Genomic DNA, 27,154 nt, shown 5'->3' on the forward strand with positions numbered 1-27,154 from the left:
TGGTCATTAACGTACTAGGTAGGCCTCATTTCTCTAATCCATTGCCCTACTGCATTTTTGAGCCAAATGTCCTGAGTCAAGGCTCAGTCTGCTACTTGGCAGCCCTAATCTAGCATAAGAAGCCAGCCACATAAACTAACAAAGAGGTTCTAATGCAGTTCAACAACCCAGAAGCAAGCAGTTTCAGGTGCCAGTAAAGGGAAAAGCCTGGTTTTGACATTGGCTATTATAAATGGATGCCTTATGGTGTTTCGCAGTCAATATCTGTAATCAGTCAATGTTTGGTGGCCAAATGGCAGCAGTAGGAGTGGTAAGTAGCTGCTGGTTACTGACCTATGCACAATAATTTGCTTATACCATCTCAGTGATTGGGGTGGTAAGATAACCCCATCCTGTTCCAACCTCTTACCCTTGCTGCTGATAAGCATGGCTGTGAGCTTGAACAAGACTTGAGTGTAAGCCTCTGGCTGCCTTGAATCCAAAGCATTATTCAGATGTTTCATCATTATCTTGTTCAGATCAGATGACCGACCAGTGGCATGAGAGAACTCTATCATGCCGGCAACCTGGCAGAAGAACACAGAATTAAAAATTGCTAATATTTATTGAATTTTGTGCATGTATTTGTATACAAATTCTTTTACAGCCAAAACACACATTAAAATTTCATGTTATTTTTAATTAATGGGAAAGTTAACAGTTTGAACAAAGTTGTACTTAGATGTTCTTCTCTAACAAATTCAAACATTCTGTGATACTACGGCTGATGGGGGATCGCAACCACACACAACATAATTCACATTCTCCCAAGAACATTACTGCATTGCAGCTTTACTGGTAAGTTACAGTGTAATGAATGAGTAATCCGGCAGCATGACACACCTTAATGCAATCACGGTTATAGAACAAAAAAAATATGCCAGCGCAGAAGAGTGGGTACAACACTGGACTTTAAAGATAGCACATAATTAATCCTATACAGATTACTTGTAATACAGATGTGTTCTCCTACATCTAGCCTCAATATGCCAAACAACGAGAGTGAGCTGACAGGTCCTCTGTAACTCCGATAGCATTGGGCGTCTTTTTTTGACAAAAACGCATCTTAGTCGCAACGCAATGTGACTAGGACGCACCAGGAAATTCTGCTAAATAATTTGTGTGTGACTGAGTCTGTATATGAAGCACAAAGGAACTTACATGGAAAAAGGCTACGGCCACTGCAACGTAGCACTTCAGAGACTCAATCACACAAATATATATATCAAATAAATCAGTACAGTCTTTTGGTGTGTCCTAGTCACAATGCATAAAAAGACACCCGATGCTAGCAGGGTCTCACAGGGCCTGGCTTGCCATGAGGGGCTGTTTGGCGTGACTACAGCAAAGGTGTAGGACGCATCTGCAGATGAAACTGTAAAGCTTGGAACTACAGGTTGAGTATCCCATATCCAAATATTCCGAAATACGGACTTTTTTGAGTGAGATAGTGAAACCTTTGTTTTCTGATGGCTCAATGTACACAAACTTTGTTTAATACACAAAGTTATTAAAAATATTGTATTAAATGACCTTCAGGCTGTGTGTATAAGGTGCATATGAAACATAAATGAACTGTGTGAATGTAGACACACTTTGTTTAATGCACAAAATTATAAAAAATATTGGCTAAAATTACCTTCAGGCTGTGTGTATAAGGTGTATATGAAACATAAATGCATTCTGTGCTTAGACTTAGGTCCCATCACCATGATATCTCATTATGGAATGCAATTATTCCGAAATACGGAAAAATCCGTTATCCAAAATACCTCTGGTCCCAAGCATTTTGGATAAGGGATACTCAACCTGTATTACATGAATTAACATTATGAGGCTTCTGTTATTTGTATGTGTTCATACAGAAAGTGCTTTGGTGATGCTTTTGATATGCAATATTTGTTTGTTTGACTAAAAGGTTGCTTTAAAGGCAAATAATTATTATTATTAAAGTACAGGACTGTGTGTCTGTAAGACTTCATATCTTCTGATAACATTCATATGCAGCACTTCTCCCACTATCTACATATGTAAGATTATTAAACTGGAAAAATTGTATTTTATAATTATGAGCATTCAGTTAAGGGAAACAGAAACACTGATGTCTAACCAGTTACCATAAATACACGACTAAGTCAGGAATCACACAGTACATAAAAATCGAATAAGAAAATAAAAAGTAAACACTTTATACCAGCTGTAAAGCAACAATGTAATATTTCGTTATACAGAGGGAAGCGGTGTCATGGCGGCTCTCACAGGCTTACTGGTCAAACCAGGGATGATGAAAATAGGATTTTAAATACCTACCGGTAAATCCTTTTCTCGTAGTCCATAAGGAATATTGGGGACACATTAGTACGATGGGTATAGAGGATCCAAAGGAGCCAGTGGACTTTACATTTCTTCCACTGGGTGTGCTGGCACCTCCTACAGGCAGTTATAGGTAAAACAGTGCCCGAAGGAGAAATTACATACTTGAGAGATGAAACATAGCAACGAGAAGTGTGGTGAGATTTATACACCAGCACACCATAACACAACTGGGCCAGCAACAGCTGGCAACATAAACAGCAACGGCTGAACATGTAACATCAAACAGAGAACTTGCAGAAAGTCACCGCACAGAAGCGGGCGCCCAATATCCCTTATGGACAACGAGAATAGGATTTACCGGTAAAATCCTATTTTCTCTAGCATCCATAAGGGATATTGGGGACACATTAGTACGATGGGGATGTCCCAAAGCTTCCAGAACGGGAGGGAACGTGCGGAGACATCTGCAGCACCGCCTGTCCAAACTGGGTATCCTCTTTAGCCAGGGTATCAAATTTGTAGAACTTCACAAAGGTGTTCTTCCCCCACCAGGTAGCGGCCCAGCACAGTTGCAAGGCTGAAACTCCATGGGCAGCCGCCCAGGAAGAGCCCACCGATCTAGTAGAGTGGACTTTCAGAGACTTAGGAGCAGGTAAGGCTGCCGATACATAGGCCTGTTGGACAGTAAGTCGAATCCAACAAGCAATAGACTGCAACCCTTTTTCTGCGCATCATAGAGCACAAACAAGGAATCATTTTTTTCTGATCCGAGTTGTACGCTTGATGTAGATCTTCAAGGCATGCACAGCATCCAATGCCTCCGGAGGAGCAGAAGCGTCAGAACAGGACGGAATCACAATAGGCTGATTTAGATGAAATGCCGAAACAACCTTCGGCAGGAACTGCTGTCTAGTCCGGAGCTTCGCTCTGTCCTTGTAAAAGACCAAGTACGAACTTTTATACGATAAGGACCCCAATTCTGAGACACGTCTAGCAGAAGCCAGGGACAGTAACATCACCGTCTTCCACGTGAGGTACTTGTCTTCGACAGTCATCAGAGGTTCAAACCAGGAGGACTGTAGAAATTTAAACACTACATCCAAATCCCAGGGTGCCGTAGGCGGCACAAAGGGAGGTTGTATATGGAGTGCTCCTTGCAAGAAGGTCTGAACTTCTGGCAACACTGACAATTTCTTCTGAAAGAAAATGGAGAGAGCTGAAATCTGGACCTTAATGGAACCCAGACATAAGCCCTTATCCACACCAGCCTGCAGCAAATGTAGAAAACGTCCCAAGTGAAACACTGCAGGCGGATATGTGCGTTCCTCGCACCAAGAGTCATCTCCTCCAGATATGATGATAGTGTTTTGACATCACGGGTTTCCTGGCCTGAACCATGGTTGCCAGAAAAAGAAGAAAAAAAGGCTGTACTATCGGTGCACAAAAAGAGAGGTGGTTTGGTTATCACTTCTCCATTAAATTTAACTTTTATTATTGTTTTCATAAAAATAATATAGAATATCTTTATTTAGACTGTAAGTTGAGGCGAAACATAGAGGTTAAAATCATTGACATAAACAAAACATATAGAGGTGCAATGAAAGTAAATAAATGTGAGTATAGATTAAAAATGTGTGTCAGCGTTCTTCACTCTAATGTCCAGAAAAATGTAATATTTATCTCACACTAAGCCAGTATTAAATTATTCTTTAGTTTGTCCACATATTATTTGTGGGTATTAATCTCACTATGTATCACTTGTAAGATTTCCGTAACATAAGGGTATACTAGGAAGTGCAGGTTCTGTTTAATGTTATAACATTAGTTCAGTAATTCCATAATAAGTCTTGGATCAAAGCAAATTAATCACTTATTGCTATTTCTAATTGTAATGCCAGACACCTTTAACCATTATCCAGCAGATGATGATAACACTGGTTGCACTGTGAAGTATGATACTAATAAATATAGTGAGCGTTATTAAATATATAGGGGTATATGCAATTCACGGCGAATTGCGGCAATTTTTCGCCGTTTTTTTTTCCGACTCAATTCGCCAGGTGAATTCCGGCAGGTGCCTGCCGGAATTCACCATATTCAATGAAAAACGGATTCGCCAGAATCGCGGGCGAAAATCGGCCGATTTGGCGGATTTTGCCGCGATTTTAAAAAACGGTAAAAAACGGGAAAAACCCGAAAAAAAAATGGCGTGGGGTCCCCCCTCCAAAGCATAACCAGCCTCGGGCTCATCGAGCTGGTCCTGGTTCTAAAAATCCGGGGGAAAATTGGCCAGGGATCCCCCGTATTTTTAAAACCAGCACCGGGCTCTGCGCCTGATGCTGGTGCCAAAAATACGGGGGACAAAAAGAGTAGGGGTCCCCCGTATTTTTAACACCAGCATCGGGCTCCACTAGCTGGACAGATAATGCCACAGCCGGGGGTCACTTTTATGCCGTGCCCTGCGGCCGTGGCATTAAATATCCAACTAGTCACCCCTGGCCGGGGTACCCTGGGGGAGTGGGGACCCCTTCAATCAAGGGGTCCCCCCCCCAGCCACCCAAGGGCCAGGGGTGAAGCCCGAGGCTGTCCCCCCCCCATCCAATGGGCTGCGGATGGGGGGGCTGATAGCCTTTTGTGATAATAAAAAGATATTGTTTTTTCCAGTAGTACTACAAGTCCCAGCAAGCCTCCCCCGCAAGCTGGTACTTGGAGAACCACAAGTACCAGCATGCGGGAGAAAAACGGGCCCGCTGGTACCTGTAGCACTACTGGGAAAAAAATACCCAAATAAAAACAGGACACAGACACCTTGATAGTAAAACTTTATTACACACTACCGACACACACATACTTACCTATGTTGACACGCCGACTGCCACGGTCTCCGACGATCCGAGGGTACCTGTGAAAAAATTATACTCACCTTCCAGCGTCCAGAGATAAATCCACGTCCAGAGAGATAATCCACGTACTTGTTTAAAAAAAAAAAACGCAAATACCCGCTCCATACCGGACTAGAAAGGGGTCCAATGCTTTCACATCAGACCCCTTTCCCCGAATGCCGGGACATCACGTGACTCCTGTCACTGAAGTCCCTTCAGCCAATCAGGAAGCGCTACTTCCGTGGCGCTCACCTGATTGGCTGTGCGCTGTCTGTACTGTGACAGCGCATCGCAAAGCCGCTCCATTACTTTCAATGGTGGGAACTTTGCGGGTAGCGGTGGGGTCACCCGCCGGTCAGCCGCTGACCGGCGGGTGACCTCACCGCTAGCCGCTAAGTTCCCACCATTGAATATAATGGACTGGGCTGTGCGATGCGCTGTCTGAGTTCAGACAGCGCACAGCCAATCAGGTGAGCGCAACGAAGTTGCGCTTCCTGATTGGCTTAGAGACCTTTCTGTGACAGCTGTCACTGACAGGTCTCATTCGTGGAAAGGGGTCTCATGTGTCAGCATGGGACCCCTTTCAGTCCGGCATGGAGCGGGTGTTCGGTTTGTTTTTTTGCAAAGTACGTGGATTTATCTCTGGACCATGGCTGAGGTGAGTATATTGAACTTTTCTTTTCAGGTATCCGTGGATTCTACATGGAGAAGAGGACCGATGTCGGCGTGTGAACATAGGTAAGTATGTGTGTGTCGACGTATGAAATAAAGTTTTACTGTCGACGGTGAGTGTGTCCTGTTTTTATTTGGGTATTTTTTTCCCAGTAGTACTACAGGTACCAGCGGGCCCGTTTTTCTCCCGCATGCTGGTACTTGTGGTTCTCCAAGTACCAGCTTGCGGGGGAGGCTTGCTGGGACTTGTAGTACTACTGGAAAAAACAATATCTTTTTATTATCACAAAAGGCTATCAGCCCCCCCATCCGCAGCCCATTGGATGGGGGGGGGGACAGCCTCGGGCTTCACCCCTGGCCCTTGGGTGGCTGGGGGGGGGGGGACCCCTTGATTGAAGGGGTCCCCACTCCCCCAGGGTACCCCGGCCAGGGGTGACTAGTTGGATATTTAATGCCACGGCCGCAGGGCACGGCATAAAAGTGACCCCCGGCTGTGGCATTATCTGTCCAGCTAGTGGAGCCCGATGCTGGTGTTAAAAATACGGGGGACCCCTACTCTTTTTGTCCCCCGTATTTTTGGCACCAGCACCAGGCGCAGAGCCCGGTGCTGGTTTTAAAAATACGGGGGATCCCCTGTCAATTTTTTCCCCGCATTTTTAGAACCAGGACCAGCTCGAAGAGCCCGAGGCTGGTTATGCTTTGGAGGGGGGACCCCACGCCATTTTTTTTTGATGATTTTACCGTTCCAGCATAAAAAAAAAATATATATATATTTTAAAAAATATATAAATAATATTTGTGCCTCCAAAAAAAAAAAAAAAAAGTACCTAATCCCTTCTAATATAAATAGATCTGCTATTCCCCCCCAAAAAAACACAAAAAAAAACATGTTTAAATTTTTTTTATTTGTTTTCACCCTCCAAAGTGTGGCGGATTGAAAATGACGAATTTGCTGTCTAAAAGCACTGCTGTCGAATTTCCAAACTTGAATTGAATATGCTTTGGTCGAATTGCAGCACTTGTATCATTGCAGAAAAGTCGAATTTGCAAAAATTCGAATTTTGAAAGTCCATTTTTTGGTCGGAAAGCACTGAATTGCATAGGCGATTTTTTTTTTGGTCGAAAATGACCCGAAATTCGACAATTTCGGGAATTCGACCGCAATTGCATATACCCCATAGTCTACTATGAGTATGTTATATACCGTCTAAAGAATATGTATATCTCCTCAGTAAAGGCAATGTATTAGGTGTGATTATAATAAATGATACACCTTAGAGGATATATACCTTCATTAATTAACTATGTGATAGTTATGATAATCTGGTGCACGTATAATTATTGCCCTTAGAGGGGAAACATCCTCATTTATTTAGGGCTAGTGGCATCCTCCAACTAATCACATTTAAATCCATATATAAAAACTGATAGGTATATTTCAACTTATATATAGTGATACCTCATTATGAGGTGTATCATTAGACCACTCAATCTTGCACACCTTCTAAATGTCCAAAATATATTTATTGTAAGGGAGATTTTATTTCTTCCACATATTCATAGAAAACATTCAATTCAAATATTGATTTTATTATTGCTCACATTTATTGTGCTTTTCTGTTAAATTCTATCTCAGATGTTACATCTGAGATAGAATTTAACAGAAAAGCACAATAAATGTTCTAATATTAATATGTAAAACTACTCAATGAGCACGCAGCTGTGGTGTGTGAGTAGTGAGCAATAATAAAATCAATATTTGAATTGAATGTTTTCTATGAATATGTGGAAGAAATAAAATCTCCCTTACAATAAATATATTTTGGACATTTAGAAGGTGTGCAAGATTGAGTGGTCTAATGATACACCTCATAATGAGGTACAGGTATCACTATATATAAGTTGAAACATACCTATCAGTTTTTATATATGGATTTAAATGTGATTAGTTGGAGGATGCCACTAGCCCTAAATAAATGAGGATGTTTCCCCTCTAAGGGCAATAATTATACGTGCACCAGATTATCATAACTATCACATAGTTAATTAATGAAGGTATATATCCTCTAAGGTGTATCATTTATTATAATCACACCTAATACATTGCCTTTACTGAGGAGATGGGATCCGGATTGAAAGTCGACAGTAACTAGGTCGACAATGTCTAGGTCGACCACTATTGGTCGACAGTAACTAGGTCGACAGGGTCAAAAGGTCGACAGGGTCAAAAGGTCGACATGTTCTAGGTCGACAGGCCAAAAGGTCGACATGAGTTTTTCACAATTTTTTTCTTTTTTTTGAACCTTTTCATACTTAACGATCCACGTGGACTACGATTGGAACGGTAATCTGTGCCGAGCGAAGCGCCAGCGGAGCGAAGGCACCATGCCCGAAGCATGGCGAGCGAAGCGAGCCATGCGAGGGGACGCGGTGCACTAATTGGGGTTCCCGGTCACTCTACGAAGAAAACGACACCAAAATAACATTAAAAACTCATGTCGACCTTTTGACCTGTCGATCTAGAACATGTCGACCTTTTGACCCTGTCGACCTTTTGACCCTGTCGACCTAGTTACTGTCGACCAATAGTGGTCGACCTAAACATTGTCGACCTAGTTACTGTCGACTTTCAATACCACACCCGAGGAGATATACATATTCTTTAGACGGTATATAACATACTCATAGTAGACTATATATTTAATAACGCTCACTATATTTATTAGTATCATACTCCACAGTGCAACCAGTGTTATCATCATCTGCTGGATAATGGTTAAAGGTGTCTGGCATTACAATTAGAAATAGCAATAAGTGATTCATTTGCTTTGATCCAAGATTTATTATGGAATTTCTGAACTAATGTTATAACATTAAACAGAACCTGCACTTCCTAGTATACCCTTATGTTACGGAAATCTTACAAGTGATACATAGTGAGATTAATACCCACAAATATGTGGACAAACTAGAGAATAATTTAATACTGGCTTAGTGTGAGATAAATATTACATTTTTCTGGACATTAGAGTGAAGAACGCTGACACACATTTTTAATCTATACTCACAATTATTTACTTTCATTGCGCATCTATATGTTTTGTTTATGTCAATGACTTTAACCTCTATGTTTCGCCTCAACTTACAGTCTAAATAAAGATATTCTATATTATTTTTATGAAAACAATAATAAAAGTTAAATTTTATGGAGAAGTGATAACCAAACCACCTCTCTTTTTGTGCACCGATAGTACAGCCTTTTTTTCTTCTTTTTCTGGTATTCATTCTAGCTGTAGTTGGTAGCACCCCCATGATAAATGGTAATTACCAATAACTTATAGGGGTCTTTCAAGGAACCTTGGTTCCAAATTCTTATCTGGTTAATTGTGTGTGTGCAGATACATCCCTATTCCCTGAACCATGGTTGCAATGACCTTCTTGGAAAGGCACTTGTGAGCTAGGATGTTCCGCTCAATCTCCATGCAGTAAGTCCAGGTAGACGAACGGTCCTTGTTGAAGAAGATCTCTTCTGATGGTAGAGGCCAAGGGTCTTTGACGGACATGTGCAGAAGATCCACGTACCACGCTCTCCGGGGCCAATCCGGGGCAAGCAGAATTGCTTGCACTCCTTGATGCCATATCCTCTTGAGCACATACGTAGACCAGCCAGTAAGGCCAAGATGACGTCAGTGAATCCACTGCGCATGCCTGAGGGTCTCTGGTTCGCGAGCAATAGGAGCAAAGTTTCTTGTTGAGGCGAGACGCCATCAAGTCGATCTGGGGGCAACCCCACCGGTCGATGATCAGCTGAAACACTTGAGGACGTAGGCCCCACTCCCCTGGGTGAAGATCGTGGCGACTCAGGAAGTCCGCTTCCCAGTTGTCTACTCCTGAAATGAAGATTGTAACAGTGCCATAGCATTTCGTTCCGCCCATAGGAGTATTCTTGAAACTTCTCTCATGCAGGTGCTGCTTTTTGTTCCTCCTTGTCGACTGATATACGCCACAGCCGTGTCGTTGTCCGACTGTACCTGGATTGCTTGATCCCGGAGCAGAAGGGAGACCTGAATCAGGGCATTGTAGATAGCCCAAAGTTCCAGGATGTTGATCGGAAGTAGGGCCTCTTGGGCAGACCACCTTCCTTGGAACTGCACCCCTTGGGTGACAGCTCCCCATCCTCGCATCGGTCGTGAGGAGAATCCAATCCTGAATTCCGAAGCATCGACCTTCTTGGAGATTGGAAGACTGCAGCCACCACAGGAGTGAAATCCTGGGCCTGGGTGACAGTTGAATCATCCGGTGCATCTGAAGATGGGAACCGGACCACTTGTTCAGGATGTCCAGTTGAAGGGGTCTGGCATGGAACCGTCCATACTGAATGGTCTCATACGAGGCTACCATCTTTCCCAATAATCTTATGCAAAGATGAATGTAAACCCGAGTCGGTCGGAGAACCATGCAAACCATTTCCTGGAGATTGATCACTTTGTCCTCTGGGAGGAACACTTTCAGCGCTACAGTATCCAGTAGCATTCCCAGAAACAGCAGCAGCTGAGATGGCTCCAGGTGGTACTTCGATCTATATGGAGCAGTAGAAGCTCCCTGGAACTCGCCTTTATCAGGATATCGATCAGGTAAGGGACCACGTTGACCCCCTGGACCCTGAGCTGGAACATAATTTATGACATCAACTTCGTGAACACTCTCAGAGCTGTAGACAGGCCAAACGGTAACGCCTGGAACTGGTAGTAATCGTTCAGCAAGGCGAATCTCATGATAGGCCTGATGGGGAGGCCAAATTGGGATATGAAGGTAGGCGTCCTTGATATCCAGGGACACTAGGAATTCCTGACGTTCCAGGCCTGCGATCACTGCTCTCAAAGATTCCATCTTGAATTTGAAAACCTTTAGGTAAGGATTTAAGGACTTCAGGCTCAAAATCGGCCTCTGGTTTTGGCACAACGGACAGACCGGAATAGTAACCTTTCCCTTGCTGGTGCAGGGGAAATGGATCAATGACTTGGGACCGGACCAACTTTGTGATGGCCTGTAGTAGCGTAACACGCATATTTTCCAAAGCTGGTAAGCTTGATTTGAAAAATCGTTGGGGGGGGAGCACCATCGAACTCCAGCTTGTAAACCTGAGAAATAAGGTCCCTTACCCAGGCGTTCTGGCAGGAACTTTCCCAGATGTGGCTGAAGTGACGTAGCCGGGCTCCCACCTCGAGATCCTCACGGGGTGGGTGGGCACCGTAATGCTGAGGTCTTTGCAGAAGCTGAACTGGTGACCTGTTCTTGAGAGCCGGCAATGGCTGGTTTCTTAGATTTACCCCTGGTGCCTCTAGCTGCATTTGATGTACCTCTGGCCCTAGATCGAAATCTGGTGGTCCGAAAGGACTGAGTAAACGGTCCCGTGTGGGTAAGTCTAGCAGGCGGAGCCCCCGAAGGTAGAAACGCGAATTTGCCAGCAGTAGCTTTGGAGATCCATGTGTCCAATTTGCCTCTGAAAAGCCATTCACCTGTAAAGGGAAGAGATTCCACATTACGTATGGAGTCAGCATCTACAAATCCACTGACTTAACCATATGGCTCTGCATGCTGACACAGCTATAGCAGTAGTCTTAGCATTAATATTGCCAATCTCTTTACGGGGAGTCACAAAGGACTCTTACCGTGTCCTGAATGTGTTTTAGGAAGGTCACCGTAGTAACTAGGGTCATGTCACCCGAGAGACCCTCCTGAATTTGAGCAGCCCAGGAGTGAATTGCATGTATCATCCAACAACCTGCAATAACCGGTCTTTGAGATACGCCTGCAGCAATGTAGATGAATTCAGTGTAGCTCCAATTTTCCTACCCCCCCCCCCCCCCCCCCCCGAGTCTTAGTCCGTAAAGGCGCCCAGAGCTGGGAGTACCGCCTTCTTAGAGATGCGTGAGACTGAAAAGTCTACAGCCGGAGATTCTTCCCAAAATTTTCTAGCCTCAGGGGCAAAGGGGAATGTATGCAAAAACCGTTTTGACAACTGATAATTTTTATCTGTATTCTTCAAGGCCAACTTAAATCATCCAATTCTTTAGAATCAGGAAATGTGACATTCAGTTTGTCTTGAGGGAGGAAAAACGACTGCCGATTTGCAGCGACCTCAAGGGGGGAGCTTTAGCACATCCCTAATAGTTAAAATGAGGGGTTCAATACCCTGTGTAGGAGTGGAATCCCCACTTAAGGGATCTACACCATCCCCATCATCTTGTATATCATCAGAATCTAAGAGAAGTGCAGGCAAAGCACATTTTTGTGCACCTGTAAAAGACAGGGGGGGATGGGTGACATCAGCCCTGGCAGCTAGATCTGCTACTGCTTTTTGCAGTTCTTGTGTTTTACTGGCATTGGCAGTGAGCTGAGATGACCTATCAGACATCATAGTTTTGATAGCACACAGCCAGGTGGGATCATGAATCTCCCCCTCATGGTCCTCAGCACTTTGTGAGGATTGACTACACTGCTCACATGATATGGAATCATATGTGAGAGGGGAAAATCTGGTATGACACACACTGCATAACATTTGTTTTACCATTATGAAAACACACATTACACATACAACAGACTGATAACAATGCAAGCCTGCCCTACTGCATGTGAGAGGAGACACAGATAAGAGAGGACCCAGCACACACACCACACTGCAGAGCCCCAGTTAGGTTGTCAGCGTTTGTAAAAACAGTTCTCACTGTTAGATTAAATGTAAATCCCTCAGAGGAATTAATCTGTGCACAAATAGCGGCTCTCCCCCTAACTAAACACCCTGTACCAGTGACAGTCTGGAGGAGCTGTGTAAGGCTGCTGCTGCTTATGCAGAGGAAGGCGCCAAAATGCAGCTGAGTCCACTCTGATGTAGCACCGCCCCCCATAATGGCGCCAGAGCTACCTATATATATTTATACTGGCCCTGTCTCCTAAACTTGTGTAGCTATACATGAATACTAGGTACAGCCATCGGTTGCCAGTCTCACGCAGAGGCTATAGCGGATCACCATCCAGAAGGGACCCGTATGCCTCACCTGCGCTGCTGCCACACCAAGAACCAGGGGACCCCCTAGCGGGGCCCCCGGTGTGTACTCACCACCGATGATCACCTTCAGGCTATGTTAGGGGTGTGCGGCGTGCTGCGGTTGCGACAGCCAAGGCGCAGTGCCCCGCTGAACAAACAACCCCTCAGGACGGTGGTCCTGCAGCGGGGAAGCAGCTCTGCACCTCGGGAGGCTCTAAAGTGCTCTGGCTCCTTTGGACCCCATCTATACCCATCATACTAATGTGTCCCCAATATCCCTTATGGATGCTGGTGAAATGAAAATGTTTCTATATCACGGAGGCTCATTTATCAGCGAGTGATGAAACTCATTGTGAATGATAAAACTTATTGTTTATGATAAATGGTGCTTCAACCAATCAGCTTCTGTCATGTGTTTGAAAAATTATAATTGGGAACTGATTGGCTGGAGCACCATTTATCGTACGCAACAAGTTTTATCATTCACAATGCGGTTTTATCACTTGTTGATAAATGGGCCCCTTAAATGTTTCCGTTTCTAAACTCTAGACATGTTGTCATCAAAGTAAATAAATAATACTGCTATATTAGTATGTGCGTAAGAGGGGTATTGATCAAACTTTGGAGAGAGATAAAGTACCAACCAATCAATCAGCTTCTGTCACTTTTCAAACAGCCTGTAAACTGTAAGGTAGAAGCTGATTAGCTAGTACTTTATCTTTCACAATTTTATCTCTATCAGAGCTTTGATAAATACTCCCCCCCCCCCCTTTAGTATTTGAAATTTGCAGATATACCAATAAATAATAGTCACATTTTCACCAATGATCATATTCTAATACACCACTTTCCTAACAAGACACTATGGCAGGTTATAAATGGATCTGAATCAGTAGTGAAACTTGGTTTGGCATGAGTGACCATACCCCTGGAGCGGCTTACCTCGCCAGCATAGCGGTTACGCAGATTTAGCGATGCCATAAAATTGGAATAATCCTTTTTGACACAGGCTGGGCGCTCTGTCAGCTGAGTTGCCTGTAAGGAGCACACAGTAAATTTAAAAATAAGAATGGATATTAAGTGTTTGCCTGCTCTATGTTACACCAGAGTTTTCAACAAAATGCATACAGTAAAAGTGGCTGTGAGCAGAGAGAAGTGTCGGAGGGGGCTTCATACTATGAAAATCTCTTACCAAATATTTATTCATATAGTCTGTATCAAGATTATATTGTCATTTTATGCAGCCAAAGATCAGAACATAAGCTAGGGAGACAAAGCTAGTGCCAATGATTTATGAGTTTTAAGAAAGTCTGTATACAATAAAGCACAAGATGCACAGTTCAAGGAACCTGCAGATAATTTAGTAATGTAAAGTACTGCTAATTGAATGATTTATGAATAAAGAAGTGGCTGTTTTATTGTCACTGGAACATGAAAACTACTAATCCTTAAGATCAGCAATTTTCTTTAATTCCCAAAAATTAACAACAAAGAGGACAGATTCTGATTGCATGCTTTTATGGGATGCACTAGGATTTTGTAAATGCAGTTTAAAAAGAAATATCCAAGCACATAAATGTATGGTATTTTAGCACACAAAAGCTGTAGTCCCCAACGATCTGCTCTCTGCCTGTGCCTGCAAGAAGACAGGAAGGGTAATAGTACTCCCCCCCGAGCACAGCCCCCACAAAGTGTGACCCATGCACCTCCCAAACTGCAGTAAAGCAGAATGCTGTTCACCACTCCAAGAGAGAGAATTCAGGCTCCAGCAGATGGAAACTGGTAGAAAATACCAAGAAAAGAAAACCGCCTTGGCAGAAAAACAAGGACAGGTTGAGTGGCTAATGGTGAGTGTTAGAACAAACCTGGACAGGGGAAGCTGGAGACTGGAGGGGAGGGCAACAGACAATGCATGGCAAGGATAACAGGAACACATGGATAATGAGATCACATCATCAGTGCAGAAAATGGGAGAAAAGGTAATGGTGTTACATTTGTGAAATGACACAAAGTGAAAATAAACAAACAACAAATACAAACAGATGAACAAGTCACTGTGCCAACATGTAACAAAGCACTTCACAGTACATGCATCAGTGTACCAAACTAGGACTCTGGGACTATGATAACAGTAAAAGGTTTGCTTAAATACATTTATTTGACATACATTAAGAAAAGAAGAAAATGTGTCCTAAGAAATCGGAAATTCCAAATGTGCAATTAAGCGGGAGTTACATATTTATCAGCACACTAACCTGCACCACAAACCTAACATTAGGAACTTAAGATAAGGTTTCTCCATCCCCTGAAGTTGCTCTGGGATAACATTTATACACAAAACACTAGATTTTAAGACTAAGCATTATGTAAAGTAGACATAACACACTGTAATTTACATTGCATTGTATGCATGGCGCTAACAAGTATAAGTGGATAACAAACACGCAGCCACAAAAACATGCAAATAGTGGTGTAAACAACAAGAACTACTTAACAAAGACATGTTGAGTGAAAAATATTAAATGTGTTTTGCATTGAATAAGAGTGCCAGCAAACAGGTTACACTACAAAACTGGAAGAATTCAAACCAACCACAAAATCTATTTTGTACAGGAAGACCAGAGGATTACGGCTCACACTCCTCCTGAAGTGCAAGCAGAAATCCATCTAAACTAGGGCTGCAATGTTGTTTTCTGCTTCTAGCGCAACGGAAACAGCATCGCGGCAGGCACTAAAGTAAGAGAATGACGGTTCTCGCGACTAACCACTCGGCTTAAAGCGTGAGAACTGGCATCTCCTGACTAGCGATGAGGGCAATTGAATAGCTCCTGGACCTCCTTCCTGGTGCTATTAACATCGCAATGAATTGAATTGAGCCCTATGATAGACTTGCTCCATTTCTATAATTGAACTCTTATTACTGTGCCTTACGACATTTCTTGAAAACTTGATGCTGTATTTTACTGTTGTGTCAATGTACTTATCATTGTGCATCCGGAATAAAATGTTTGGAAACAAAATGGTTTGTTATATTAATAGTCTTTCATTTATGATGGTGTAGTACCTAATAGCTAGAAAATAACACTACAATAACTGTTTTCCTTAGAAAGTATTTGGTGAATATCTTTATAGTGCACTGCTGAAAAAGTGAAAATCACATGCAGTATGAAGTATTTACCTGTATTGTACACATTACTGTATAAGCTGAAAATGCTACAGTAGTTCACCTTAAATGTCAAAATAGCCAGTACAGTCTCTAAAATGTAGGCAAGTGAGCCAACTATAGAAAACCATAAACAGCAAAAAAAATCACCCTAGTCAGACTAACATTAATACCATTCTACAGTAGCCAATACAAACAGTGATTGCTGTAAACCATGAAAAGATTGTTACTCACCCCCAGCGTTGTGTTCTGCCTGTTGTAACCAGCAAAATGCAATATGCTTTCAGTAGCCATAGCAAGGCCCGTGTGCTGAGAAAGACCAGATACCCAGTTCTGGTGTTTGTTCAGGTATTCCTATATGTCAATAAAGCTGAATTAGAGAACAGTTCTCACATCACAGACCAATCATTGCCTTGTAAAAAGGCTTCACATGGTAAAACATCCAATATATTAATAAGAATAGATATCAAAAGGAGGAACTCAATGATTAACAGCACTGAGTGACATGCAGGATATCCAAGTTAAACTACCACTTTGAATCCCAAGTTCTCCTGGCAACAGAAAAAGATCATAAAGGGTGATTAAATATCTCTTTTCAGTGACTTGGTAAAAATCTGTGCCAGGATGGGCATGCTTAGCCACTGTGATGGGGAGGGTGGATTACAAACATTTCTTGGGGTGGCTCTGTGTCTGTTGCATTCCGTTACCAACCACTCCCACTGGTGATACTTGACCACCACACACTTGACTAAGTGTCAACTGTGCATAACCTTGGTGTCCTTAGTTGTAGAATTCTAGCTGTCACCACTACCACCATGCTCCTTCAGAAACATCTGAAACCACTTGATTCATGGTGATGTGTGTAGCTGCCGCAGCACCTCTTTGCTAAAGAATGTGCTTGGATCCTATAAAATGATTACTTTGATTTAAGACAGAAGGCTACATTCACATAAGATCTGTGGTTAGTTCTCCAAGATGTTTGTAACAACCTCCCTGCAGAGTCCTTCAAAAATTGTGCGCAAGTGTACCTGCAACAGAGAAGGAGGACCAACTATATACACAATTAAAAAAAGAATACCTGCAGGTGGGATCTGGTCACTGAAGGCGCCCACTTCATGGCTTCTTGCAAGATCATCCCACAGCGAGCAGCAAAGTCCTTCACAATACTCTGCAATTTATCACAAGATGATTAACAAATGTATACAGTTAGGGACAAATAGACATCTTCTCTATAATTGCTAAACATTATATTTCGATTTGACAACAAAACCTTTTTCCAAGTATGCTAAAGTTCAGTACATGGAGCTTACAAAATATAGTGTTCATTATAGAAGTGGCTGGTATTACCTCTCTGGCCTCATATGTGTCTGGGACAGTAATTCTGTATGGAGCATCTGGAATGTCATAGTATGGTTGGTCCTTGTGAATGTCCTGAAAGAATATAATCATTCGTCTGCATAAGCTCATATCCAAGAGCATCATGGGGAAAGAGAGAAATTCAAATATTCTGAACAGACATAACTAGTTTCAACCCACATCCATATAATAGAAACATCACCCAATCCCACTTTGGGGAAATAATTTTCAGGTGCTGTGTGTCCCTTGATTTAATACATACATTAATTTCTTTGCAATTTTTATTTATACATACCGCACTTAATGAGAGGGACAGGGTCTGCAGAATGTCCAGCATGGTCTTCAGAACAGTGCCACTCCACAGTAAGTGGGGAAATCTAAAAAGTAAGAAATATTTCATTATCAAAATCATAAGAACAAAGCTTTCTCCTAGTGTAGGACAAATCGATATAAACCAAGCATTGCTGAATAGGCCTAAAAAGGGTAAATGGTCCTTTCTACCTATGATATAGGCACCAGTGAGCACTGAAACGCGTTAGAAAGGAACAAGAACAGAGGACTCGTTATCCATAGTTCACTGAGCTGTTTAAATCTTCATCATGTGATATCTCAGGATTATATAAAAGAGACATGGCATCACCAATTTACCGGTTTATCCCCATAGTGATCAGATAAGCAGTGTTTCCATGTGGAATCTCATCTGAGTCTCATAAATACTTGTTATTTACCGCTATCAGATCCGGGCTGTGTGGAGGGACCGATATTGCATCTGGAGTCCATTAAGGAGCCATAGCAGATCCCGTAGGTGTGTTGCAGGGATTGTTCATTACTGAACATCTGTTTGTGCGCAAACAGGCTTTGAACTACAACTAATGGGCTTTATGGACTTCACAAAGACTTATCTGGATTATCGAAGTTGTGAACTTCCCTAATTATATTTATCAATGTGTTTCCATTGTGGACAGTATAATCCTTTATTTATATGGCGCCACAAGGGGTCCACAGCACCTTACAAAGTACATAAACAGTAAGCACAAAACAGGAAAAAAGTAACTTATAGTACAGAACATTGCAGGAGATGGTTTATAAAAATGTCTACATCAGCGGTCATAAGTACCAAATAATCAGCAGCGTGGAAGAACCCATTGGTGCTGTTGTAGGCAGTGGGGAGGAGATGATGGCATACGTGAGGGAGGGAAAAATACATAAGGGACCTGCTTGTGAGAGCTTACATTAGACACTTTTTTGTATGTTTTGTGAATGGGTATATATATTTAACGGTGTTTAGAATATCTACTTATGATATTCTTTTACAATAAATAATTTAATGGTTAAGTCAACGCTGAGATATGTATGTTTTAGTGATTATTAAGCTATCAAGTTAAAATAAAGCCAAAAATAATCAACTGTAGCCTGCGATTTTAGTATAAGAGATTTCTTTGGTCTCTATCAGCATGCAGCTGCATTACATTTAAGATCAGTAAGTAAATATTTATGTAATTAACATTATACAGGTTTTCTTCTTTATTTTTCCATTAAATTTTAATTGTGTGAAGGACTGGGTTATGTATCATCACGGGCAGTTTGTTCACCTTGTCAAAGTCGAAAAATATTGTAATGCATACATCATGTACTAACCACTCACACATGCCCGCTGCGCATGCACTTATTCCGCCGTGCGTGCACATATCCGCAATTTGCGTAGGATCGCTCACGCGATCCTGCGCGTGGTATGGGTATTTACGGCGGAGTTTGTGAGCACATAGAGGGTTATCAGAACATTACATATTTAACCTAAATAGTGCACTTTGTACACATAGCTCCCCTACACCACATCAGCAAGTATCAACAGTTTAAACGATTCCAGGACTAAAGGATTCACCTTTGCATGATAGGAAGGGACAGACAAAGGTTATAAGGTGATGTCTAGTATCTAGCTGTAGGGTATTTTAAGGGTAACATTCCGGTGTTGGTTAGAGAAAGATTGCATGTTCCTGCGTATAGTTATGTGCAGAAGTAGAATATAGATATAAACTGTATTTACTGTATATTATGTATGCGGCGGGAATCCAGAGGATACCACCCACAAGAGCAGTTGAGAAAGACATCGCCCACCTTTTCAAATCAACCTATGACCTCTCCTGTAATGTAGAGATGCATCTCTGTGTCCAATAGACAAAGGGATTACAGTGACCATTGTATTGTATATGGAAGTTGTGTATAAAAAGCCTGTTGTTGCCTGGCCGGTCAGAAGAGTCACAAAGTTATCTATCAGATGACCGGGGACCGGCTGGGTTGCGCAAGCGAACATTCTCACGTATGTACATTGACTGTAGCCATTATTCTGTTGTAGATTTATCTTGTTAGCCTGTAGTGTATAACTTGTACTGTTATCCCCTTTCAAATAATCCACTGTGGCCTTAGAACCCAGCGTTTAACTACAAATCGGTGTTGTGTCCTCATTTCCCTGCTAGGGTTTAAAACGTATTTAACTGTATAAGGTTTAAGAGTGTATTGATAAGGTGTACGCACTGCGGGCACTTTATACCGTCAGCACTGTGTAAGGTTTAAGGTATAACATCATTGCAGTGCTTTGCTGCATAAAGGTTTAAAGTGTAACCATATCATTGCATTGTATCACTAACAAGGTTTAAAGTTTATCAACTGATTGTGTGCGCGCTGTGTGTACTTTGTACCCCCAGCGCAGCGTTTTGTACGCTAAGTGCGTACGCGGTACGGGACTCTGTAAGCAAATAGCATACGAAGTGCGTAGCGTGTGTATTAAGTCTAGCGGCCGCAGCGGCTCAATGGTAAGAGTGTGTTTAGAGGTATAGCTTTATGGTTTAAGATAATATCGACATTATCAATTGGGGGCATCGTCCAGTTTTTCCTCATACCCACAGCCTAGCAGGTTACAGCAGACTTTATCTATCAGCAAAGGGCGGACAGGTATCCACATAAGCATTCTCCTGGTTGGTGGATACTCTGGTAAACTCTATCTCAATTGCTGATAAGATAAGCGTCTGCTCTGCATGGTTTGTATGGATGCTGGTGGGATCCGTAAGGTAAATACGCAAAGCTATTTTTAAAGTCTGTGAATTTCTGTTTGGCGCCAAATGCGCACACAACACACGCATACACCTGTATTTTGTACTTTGTATATCTGCTCGCATTGTTGCCATAAGTATTGATTATTAGATTCATTTTGACCTGTGCTGAGAAATTTGTTGCTATTTTAGTTAAAACATAGACTAGATATTAAGGGAGTAAAACGTAAAAACACAAATACAGTCTGGCCTAGTTATACAGGTTTATACTGAAAGATACTGTGTTGTGTTAAGTAAACGATTATAGGTAATATCGCTTACATTTATAGAAGTGTGGGATTTGTACTACTGCGGACGTACGGTCTTTGTACACGTGTCTCGGACAAAGTACGGGACTGCGTACGCAACGTAAAGACGTACGCACGATCGCGTGTTTACGCAACGTGCGTAAAGGTACGACCGCTAAGTACAAATTACACAATAGCAGTGTTTAATTTAGGCGCGAAACGGTAGCCACGCGATAATAGCACAAATTGCTCAGTGTCCAAGATTTAGTTTAAATAAAACCTTTTATTTTTTACTGTATTACCTCTGGTACTAAGGCTGTTTATCTGAATGAAAGTTAATTTTCTGTACAGAAAAACCAAAGTGTATTTGAGTGAACGAGCGTGAATGTGCAAACAATAAAGGTTTTGTGGACCCAGGGAATTCGAGATCCCGTAGGAGACCACACCAGGTGAGTGGACACTTGGTGGCGTGAGAGTGGCTTGCTCACGTTAACATTGATTAAAGTACAAAGGAGCAAGGTAGTAGATACCGCAGACTAAAAGGTCAGCGAAGGTTGAGAGTACCGCAGACCAAAGGTCAGCGAGGTTTTTGTTTAGATACCGCAGCCCATATGGGAACATATGACTGCGGAAGATAGGGAATCATTCCCTAGGGTAGGCAGTTTCGAACCAGAGGTATTGCAGAATTTAAGGAGTAGGATATGTCTAATAAAATCCAAAAAACAAAGGATTAGACATACAGATTGTTTAAATTTATGGCAGCAAGAGAGCGATATGCAAGAGAAATTAACATATGCAACCGGTTCCAAACCTAGCGGGAATGAGAACACAAAACACACCATTGTCGACACAGGTCGAAGGGGAACAGAAGGCTACAGTCAATGATGCATCCGTAAATGATAGTAATATGAAAGAGCAATGTATTAACCCTAACTTTTGCAAAATGTATCCTGTTTTGAAGTCTCTCCAAGGTTTTAGGTCACAGGGAGATGAAGGATTCAGCCAAATCGCAGCTCTCCTCCAGGCAGTCACTTTGCAGGACACTCAAGTAAAACCTGTCCAACCAGGTAGTGCAATAACAATATTCCCCAATGAAAGAACGGGTGAGGTCACAGCTACCGGTAAGTATGAGACAGTTGATTGCACAGAAACAACAACACCACACAGTAAACAGATTAGGAACGGAACGGTAGGATTACACCCTGTCTTGGAGATAGTAACTCCCAATGGGGGAACCGATAGTCAGGAAGTAGTCCTCACCGAGAATAATGCAATGTATTGCCCGTGGCCCAGAGATGAGCTGCGATCAATCATTTCAGAATTCCCCGACCCTCGGAGGCATTTAGCCAGATGTCAGAAATTTATCAGAGATCTGGGTAAAGTGTATGAACCGACAAACCAACATTGGCGGACATTTTTGAAAGCATGCCTACCCCCTAATATTGACACCCAAAAATTCATTACTGATTGTAGATTAGAGTCGGATAGTCATATGACTGACAGAAACAATCAGGAAAATATAGAACGAATTAACAGACAACTAGAGTTGTATTTCCCCACAATTGCTAAATGGAGGAAAATTTTCTCCATAAAGCAGAGGGAAAACGAAATGGCATCTGAATATTTCCATCGGGCCCTACACATAATGGATAGATACATAGGGGTATCAGATGCAGGGAACGATGAAAATTACAGAGAGGTGGCTGTCTCTGCGCTGATGGACGGACTCGATAAGACAGTGAGGGACAGAGTACAAACCTCTTTGCCTGGTTGGAGAGGGGTCACAGTAGCTTGCCTTAGAGAGTGCGCAATTGAACACCATAGGAATATTGCTAGGCATAGAAAACTGCGAGAGGAGAGGCTGAGGATTGAAAGTATGCAGGCTCTTACACCAAAGTCTCATCAGCCCAAACCCCAAAACCCTAGTAGTAACAAAAGACCAAAGAGATGTTACATTTGTAAAAATGAAGGACATTTTGCTAGAAATTGTAGGAGTAGTAGAGCACATAGCCAATATAGACCCCTAGACAGAATAAATAAGCCACGTTATTAAACACATAGACGGGATCAAGGGACATATAGTAAGGAATCACGATACAGTATAGAAAAACACAGATTCGGTTAATGGGAAGAACAGAATAAATGCAACTTTACCCTTTTGACAGAAGTTACGGAGATTAGGAGGAGGCTTCTAAAACTTCTGCTTCTCTCTCTCTAGCAGAAGTGACCTCTAAGTAATTTAACAGGAGTTTTGTTAGAGATGGTATACATATAGAGTGCTCCCACCCAGGAAGCACAAAATATGTTAAAATACCCACGAAGACTAATATTGCATTTCACTGTTTTAGATGCATGTCCATCACAGGTAGAGGAAATTATCTCAAAGATACCGGGTTCCCTATGAACTTAGAATGGACAAGACACTGGATTGATGGCTGGAATAGTCCCAGTAGAGATATAACACACATAGATTTTTTTTTTTAAGGGAACAGACTGATTAGGGAATCATTCCCCGTAGTGCCCAATCCAGATGTCAAACTTTGTAAAATAATCTTTGTTACTAAACTCTGTGAGTTGCCTTCAAAGTTTCCTCTTCATCTCTGACATTCACCGACAGATTTACAGCTCAAACGTCACATGTCTACTCGGTCTTTTCAGAGGTCTGCCCAAAACCAGTATATCTCACCAGCATCACTGTGCCTGGCCATGCACAAAGGGTGGAGAGTGGAAATACTGGTGAAGGGAGACTGTGCATAGATACCGATAGACATGATGGTGTGACAGCCTGATGGTGAACGCAAATCTGACAAATTTTCTTTTTATTATTTTCTCTCTCTTTTTCACTTTCCACGGATGGTTTACTTCACATAACTGATAATACACAACAGTTAAACACATTGTAATGCAAGATTTATGTTCCCTACAGAAAGGTCGATGACTCGGAGAGAACATCGTATCACTGGAGTGTCTGTTCCGGGAAGGCTGAGAGGCAGTACTGTTGAGACGGCACCTGAGCGCGGAGAACAACAAGACCAGAGGCGGTTGTCGCACCAGCTTTCTTTTTCCTTTTTATTATTTTCTCCATCTCCCATTACCCTCCTTTCCTCCCCCTTCTTGTTCCCTTTCTCTCCCCTTAACAAGATGGACTTACCCCAAGAGACTGCGTTCCGGGTTTTCCTGTTAACCCTGTTGTTGACCAGAGCAGTCTGTTTCGGTGAGAGTACCAGAGAGGTCGAGAAAGGATCTGGGATAGGTTCTGATGGCAAGGACGGATCTGTAGAATTCCAAGAGCAACACATCCATCGATCAAAGGCGAGTATCAGAAAACGATCTGGTAGTCAAGAAACTAGGAGGCACTGTGAAGGGTTATTGGCTGAGGAAGATTGCATTTGTAGGAATTGTGAAAACATAGTTGAGGACGGGTGCATCTAGAGATGTCAGTCCAGCCTTAATATCAACATGGACCGTCATCCATTGAGTGATTATCACTCACTAGTGGGTAAGGTTTTAACCAGACAGAATGCTGGGTGTGTTCACAAGTACCTCAAGGTCAGAGCAAGTCAGGATTAGTACCGTACCCATTAGCAATAGATAAGGTACTTGAATTACGGGGTGGGAGACCGGTGGACAAGAAATTTTAAATTTCTAGGCCCCCTAGTTTGAAGCTCCACCAGTACCATGTAGATAGATCCTTAGTATGTTTCAACATTTCCAATTCCCGAAAGCCAGGAAATTGGGAGGTGACATGGAATAATCAGACCATGGCATTTTCGCACAGAGCTGATAGGATACCCGTAGACTCTGAACTTATACGCCAAATAGCCAACAGTGGAAGGTATTTTCGGTATAGGTATACTCTAGGAAGCAAGACCATGCGGGTTGGAGAAGTATCACCAGGGTACTGTGCGCATATCATACAGCCTGATACGTGTACTGAACAGATGAGAGAGTTAGGGATAGGATTTTTCACTTGGAAAGTTTGCAATATGGTAATGTCATATTCTGTCCCATATGTTCTCCCCGATGATGCTTATTTCATATGTGGGAGGAAGGCGTATAAGTGGCTTGCCCCAAACTCAGAGGGATTGTGTTACATTGGAAGAGTGTTGCCAGAGGTCATGACCATAACCCATGACAAGATGAAAGACGCTCACCGCAGTGCTCAAGCTCCTTATACTCATACTCATTATGAACACATCGTTAAGAGACACCTCATAGATAGGACAGAGCACGTAGCCTCTGATTTGATCCACGAATCCACCGGGATTCAATCCTTCTCGCATTAGACATCACCCGTACTGCCAGGGGAATTATAAAATCTAGGTATATCCATGCGCTAGCGAACCTGGTAGATAATATCACCGAGATGTATGATTACACCTTCAGGTATACAGGAAAGGAGTTGCAAGCTTACAAAACAGAACTGATCCAGCACAGGATGGTCCTCAATTATATCACAGCCGTGACGGGTGGGTACTGTGTCACATTGGCTACTCAATATGGTGTGAAGTGCTGCACGTATATTACAAACAGCACTGATGACCCAACAGAGATCATTGATCAAAAGATGGACGATATCTTGCAGTTGAAGTGGGAGTTCCGAAGGAGACACAACCTTACCCTGACTGCTGTGAGTAATGAACTGACCGGCTGGGTCTCATGGTTGAACCCACGCAATTGGTTCTCAGGTTTAGGAGAGTGGGCTCAAAATGTTATCATGAGTGTAGGAAAGTTTCTCCTTTGTATCCTGGGAGTGGTCATAATTATTGGCTTGATATTTAGGTGTGTTCGAATTTTAACGCGGCGCAAGCACGACACAAAATTGATGAGTTTAAGGAGCGGGGGCATTGGTACAGCAGCAGATTTAATTTATGACCCATCAATAGAGACAATGTTGTGATAAGACGTGATTCCATGGCCCGTTTCTTTCACCCGTTTCTCCTTTGTTTTCCCTCAGCAAAAACACACCCACCCGGAAAAGACTTCAATCAACACCCAAAAATGATTACGCAAATGTTATGTGAATGTATTTTTGATGTTTCTTATCTTCATCTCTTCCACCTTCAGTTAGTGACACACATAGTCGACAGGTGATATCCACATATATTAGCACTCACATATGTTCCCCCTCCATGTATCATCAACTAAATGTGTACCCCATTTGTTGGAACAAGAAGCCGAAAAGAGCTCGGTAGTGTTTGTTGGCCCACTTACAGACCCTTAATACGGGATGATAAGGATTTAATGTATACTTCGCAATACCTCGAAGCTTACCTAGAACATATACGGCACGATGATGCATGCCCCTCAGACATGAATTCATACATACATGCTTTTACTATCCCACTAGGTCACACATTTCCCACCTACACCTCTCCTCCTACCACCCAAGCATCTGTAGATACTGTATTGTATATTTTTCTGTTTAATATTTAGATAGTGGCAGTTATTGTTGACTGCCAAAGGGTGGACTGTCAAAGTCGAAAAATATTGTAATGCATACATCATGTACTAACCACTCACACATGCCCGCTGCGCGTGCACTTATTCCGCCGTGCGTGCACATATCCGCAATTTGCGTAGGATCGCTCACGCGATCCTGCGCGTGGTATGGGTATTTACGGCGGAGTTTGTGAGCGCATAGAGGGTTATCAGAACATTACATATTTAACCTAAATAGTGTACTTTGTACACATAGCTCCCCTACACCACATCAGCAAGTATCAACAGTTTAAACGATTCCAGGACTAAAGGATTCACCTTTGCATGATAGGAAGGGACAGACAAAGGTTATAAGGTGATGTCTAGTATCCAGCTGTAGGGTATTTTAAGGGTAACATTCCAGTGTTAGTTAGAGAAAGATTGCATGTTCCTGCGTATAGTTATGTGCAGAAGTAGAATATAGATATAAACTGTATTTACTGTATATTATGTATGCGGCGGGAATCCAGAGGATACCATCCACAAGAGCAGTTGAGAAAGACATCGCCCACCTTTTCAAATCAACCTATGACCTCTCCTGTAATGTAGAGATGCATCTCTGTGTCCAATAGACAAAGGGATTACTGTGACCATTGTATTGTATATGGAAGTTGTGTATAAAAAGCCTGTTGTTGCCTGGCCGGTCAGAAGACTCACAAAGTTATCTATCAGATGACTGGGGACCGGCTGGGTTGCGCAAGCGAACATTCTCACGTATGTACATTGACTGTAGCCATTATTCTGTTGTAGATTTATCTTGTTAGCCTGTAGTGTATAACTTGTACTGTTATCCCCTTTCAAATAATCCACTGTGGCCTTAGAACCCAGCGGTTAACTACAAATCGGTGTTGTGTCCTCAT

At 42.4% G+C, this 27,154-nt stretch overlaps 1 protein-coding gene across 3 annotated transcripts in view; it reads right to left on the reverse strand.

The window, feature by feature from the left end:
• Nucleotides 1–27,154, reverse strand: part of PI4KA (phosphatidylinositol 4-kinase alpha) — a 351,394-nt gene that overhangs the window by 75,571 nt on the left and 248,669 nt on the right. For 2 of the 3 annotated variants that reach the window (XM_063964790.1, XM_063964792.1), the window contains exons 26-32: nucleotides 17,775–17,856; nucleotides 17,471–17,554; nucleotides 17,202–17,291; nucleotides 16,358–16,477; nucleotides 14,826–14,846; nucleotides 13,903–13,995; nucleotides 410–566 (exon numbers count right to left, since the gene is read on the reverse strand). In XM_063964790.1, the coding sequence (XP_063820860.1) occupies nucleotides 410–566; nucleotides 13,903–13,995; nucleotides 14,826–14,846; nucleotides 16,358–16,477; nucleotides 17,202–17,291; nucleotides 17,471–17,554; nucleotides 17,775–17,856 (647 nt within the window). The remainder of the gene's footprint in view (nucleotides 1–409; nucleotides 567–13,902; nucleotides 13,996–14,825; nucleotides 14,847–16,357; nucleotides 16,478–17,201; nucleotides 17,292–17,470; nucleotides 17,555–17,774; nucleotides 17,857–27,154) is intronic. The other variant, XM_063964791.1, reaches the window with a different exon arrangement.

The sequence above is a fragment of the Pseudophryne corroboree genome, chromosome 1 (genome assembly GCF_028390025.1).
Source record: "Pseudophryne corroboree isolate aPseCor3 chromosome 1, aPseCor3.hap2, whole genome shotgun sequence".
Taxonomy (NCBI): domain Eukaryota; kingdom Metazoa; phylum Chordata; class Amphibia; order Anura; family Myobatrachidae; genus Pseudophryne; species Pseudophryne corroboree.